General features: G+C 48.9%; 1 protein-coding gene across 1 annotated transcript in view; it reads right to left on the reverse strand.

The window, feature by feature from the left end:
- CCDC136 (coiled-coil domain containing 136) overlaps positions 1 to 408 on the reverse strand; it is a 27145-nt gene extending 26737 nt beyond the window's left edge. Inside the window, exon 1 of the mRNA XM_015825837.2 lies at positions 390 to 408. Within this exon, the coding sequence (XP_015681323.2) occupies positions 390 to 408 (19 nt within the window). The remainder of the gene's footprint in view (positions 1 to 389) is intronic.
- Between the last annotated feature and the right edge of the window lie 2733 nt (positions 409 to 3141).

Consider the following 3141-nt stretch of genomic DNA (forward strand, 5'->3'; position numbering starts at 1 on the left):
GATAGATAGATAGATAGATAGATAGATAGATAGATAGATAGATAGATAGATAGATGATAGATTTGATAGACAGACAAACAGATACATAGATAGATTGGAAAGACAGACTGACGGACGGATGCTTCAATTCTGGGAGCTGAAGTCCACCCATTTTCAAGTAACCAAGATTGATAAACACCGATCCGCACTTTCATTCAGAAAGACCAGATTTCTGTATACACATACAGGCTAGAAGCTGGCTGAGATCCCCAGGCGGGTCCTTCTCGTCCACCTCCACCACCCCAGAGTTGGGTCTGAATAAAGCAGCCTTGAAGGCTGACGCTAAGACATGGTCGACCTCTTTTCCCCATCACAACCCCTGTTGTCCCCCCACCACCAGGGCACCTTACTCTCCGGAAACTGCTCCATCTCCTGACCCACAGCTCCTGGCCCAGATCTTCAAGAAGGGCCCCATCACCTCTTTGTCCCCACGGCCGGCCACATGCTAACGGCTGCCCCCTCTCGGCCCAGCCGCCCAAGCAAGGTGGAACGATGCCTTTGCAGGGACATCCGCCTCTCTGGAGAGGCTGGGGTTCTAAGTTCCGCGTTGCCCTGGCAACGGACCACAGCATCCTCCAGCCAAGATGTCTCCGGTCCTTCCAAGCTGGCCACAGAATCAGAAGAAATAAGCCTTGATAAGACCGACGCTTGGAATCCTTCGGTTCAGTTTTGGCCACCACGATATAAAAAAAAGGTGTTGAGACTCTGGAAAGAGGGCAGAGAAGAGCAACTAGGATGACTAAAGACCTGGAGGCTAAAACATATAAACAGCAGTGGCTGGAACTGGGGTTGGACTAGAAGGCCTTCAAGGTCTCTTCCAACTCTGTCATTCTGAAAAGTTGGTTACTAAGAATGTTTTTGAAGTTGCAATAAGAGTCCTTTTCACCCAGGACAAGCAGAATTGGAAACGGGGGGGCCAGGAAAGATTGGCCTGGGTCTGGGGAAGCTGGTTTCAATCTACGCTTGAACAGGGGAAGTTTCAGACAGGGCTTTTCAACCAGGGTTACGGGTACCACCTGTGGTACATGGGCACCTGGCAGGGGGTACGCGACCCTCCTAGAAAAGTGGTAGCAGGGGAGGGGAATGAGCTGAACTGGTGGCAGCACCGCACAAGCCTGAGCGAAAGACGGCTGGAGCTGCAGGGCTGTCAGGGCTCAGCGGAAGCGCCAGGATCAGCGCTGCTTTCCAGCTGATCGGCGCTTCTTTTGGGCTGTCAGGGCTCAGCGGAAGCGCCAGGATCAGCGCCAGGATCCAGCTGGAGCTCGGCACTCATCCTGGCCCTTCTGCTGAGCCCAGAAGAAGCGCCGATCAGCTGGAATGTTGCAGCCTCTCCAGGGTCTTGTGATTTACATTCAGATGCTTGGCAACCGATTCATATTTATGACGGTCACAGTGTCCCAGGGTCTTGTGAAGTGACCAAAACCTGCTGCAACCACCCAGCAGACGGGGGGGATAAAAACCAAACACCCCCCCCCACCCCCACTGTCAATCCTCAACAGAAATGCTCACAACAATGAAAACCTCGGACAGGAGGAAGAGCGCCACCGGGTGGGCAGGCAGGTGTCTTGCTCGGCTGTGGCTTGAGGGGCACTTTTTTCAGTGCCATTGTAACTTCAAACAGTCACTAAGCGAACTGTTGTAAGTCGAGGACTACCTGCACTTTATCACTTTTTTCCTTTTTTGGGGGGGTCATCAAATTTTTGACACCTTGCTAGGCGACTGGTGGTACTCAGATGTTGCCATATCCTAAAAGTGGTACAATGGGTGAAAAGGTTGAAAAGCCCTGGTGTAGAGGAGTGTCAGCACGGCATGGAGAATGCCAAGATCTGAATTTCCCTTCCTTTGCACATAACATTCCAGGCATTTCCCCTCCCCTGTTTTGGGGTCATGATTCACATCTTCCGATTAACCTGGAGGGCAAAGATTCACTTCCGGTCCCCTTCCGCCTCCGGTTTTTCTCTCCTCTCTCGTTCTCATCTGAATTAACTCTAAAAGTACCAGACAATTCTGCCTATTTTGTCAAAGCAAGAATATTCAAGATTAGCAGCGTTGACATCAACCTTGCAAGATCGCGGTTTGGGAAATAATGGGGGAAAAAGGAACGCTTTGCACGCTGCTCCCGGGGTCCCAGAGGAAAGCGGGATAGAAATTAAATAAATAAATGTTTAAAACATAACTAGGATTTAATACGGGGCGGTGGGTTTTCATGGCTTTTATTTTAGGGTGGATGTTTTTTTAAATTTTACAAGCTGCCCGGAGTCCCCTGCATATAAATATAAATATATAAATTCGCTTTAGTGAAACCAAAATAAATAAAATATGTGATTCCCCCGCGAAGGTTCAGCCTCAAAGCAGCTTTCAGTTTTGTTCCCTTGACTTGTTTATTTCTTTTGAAGATTTATAGGGCCCCCCACTCACTCTCTGTAACTCTGGGCAGCTTACAGACAATAAAAAATACAGGGACTCCTCAACGCTTCATTTAATGACCATTGAGAGTGACAACGGCACTGGAAAAAATGACTTAGGACTGTTTTCACGCTTACGGCCGTTGCAGCTTCCCCAGGATCACATGACCAAAATTCAGAAACTTGGGAACCGACTCGCATTTATGACGGTTGCAGTGTCCCGGGGGTCATCCGATCCTCTTTTGCGACCTTCTGACATGCAAAATGCATGGGGAAGCCCGACTCGCTTAACGACCGGGTTACTTAAACAACTGCAGTGATTCGTTAGCCACTGTGGTAAGAAAGGTCGTACGATGAGACAAAACTCGTTCAACAACCGTCTCGCTTAGGAAGAAAAAATTGGAGCTCGACTGTGGTCGTAAGCCGAGGACCACCAGTACTGCCTAACCAGGCGGCCTATTAATTTATTCTTCGTATCAATTTATTCTTCCCTGCAAAACATTCTGCTTGCAGATAGAGACACACAAACACTTTTAACACACTTAACTGGGTCAGGGAAGGGGTTAACTACCACGGGAACACCCAAAAGCCATCGGTTGACCCAACTAACCAACCGGGAGTTAAATTTAGCCTTAAGCAGACAGAGGCAACCAGGGAGAAATTTAAATTAAGCTTGCCTGCTCAGGCAGAACCGAAT

This window comes from Protobothrops mucrosquamatus, unplaced genomic scaffold, assembly GCF_001527695.2.
Source record: "Protobothrops mucrosquamatus isolate PMUCROS unplaced genomic scaffold, P.Mucros_1.0 scaffold2833, whole genome shotgun sequence".
NCBI lineage: Eukaryota > Metazoa > Chordata > Lepidosauria > Squamata > Viperidae > Protobothrops > Protobothrops mucrosquamatus.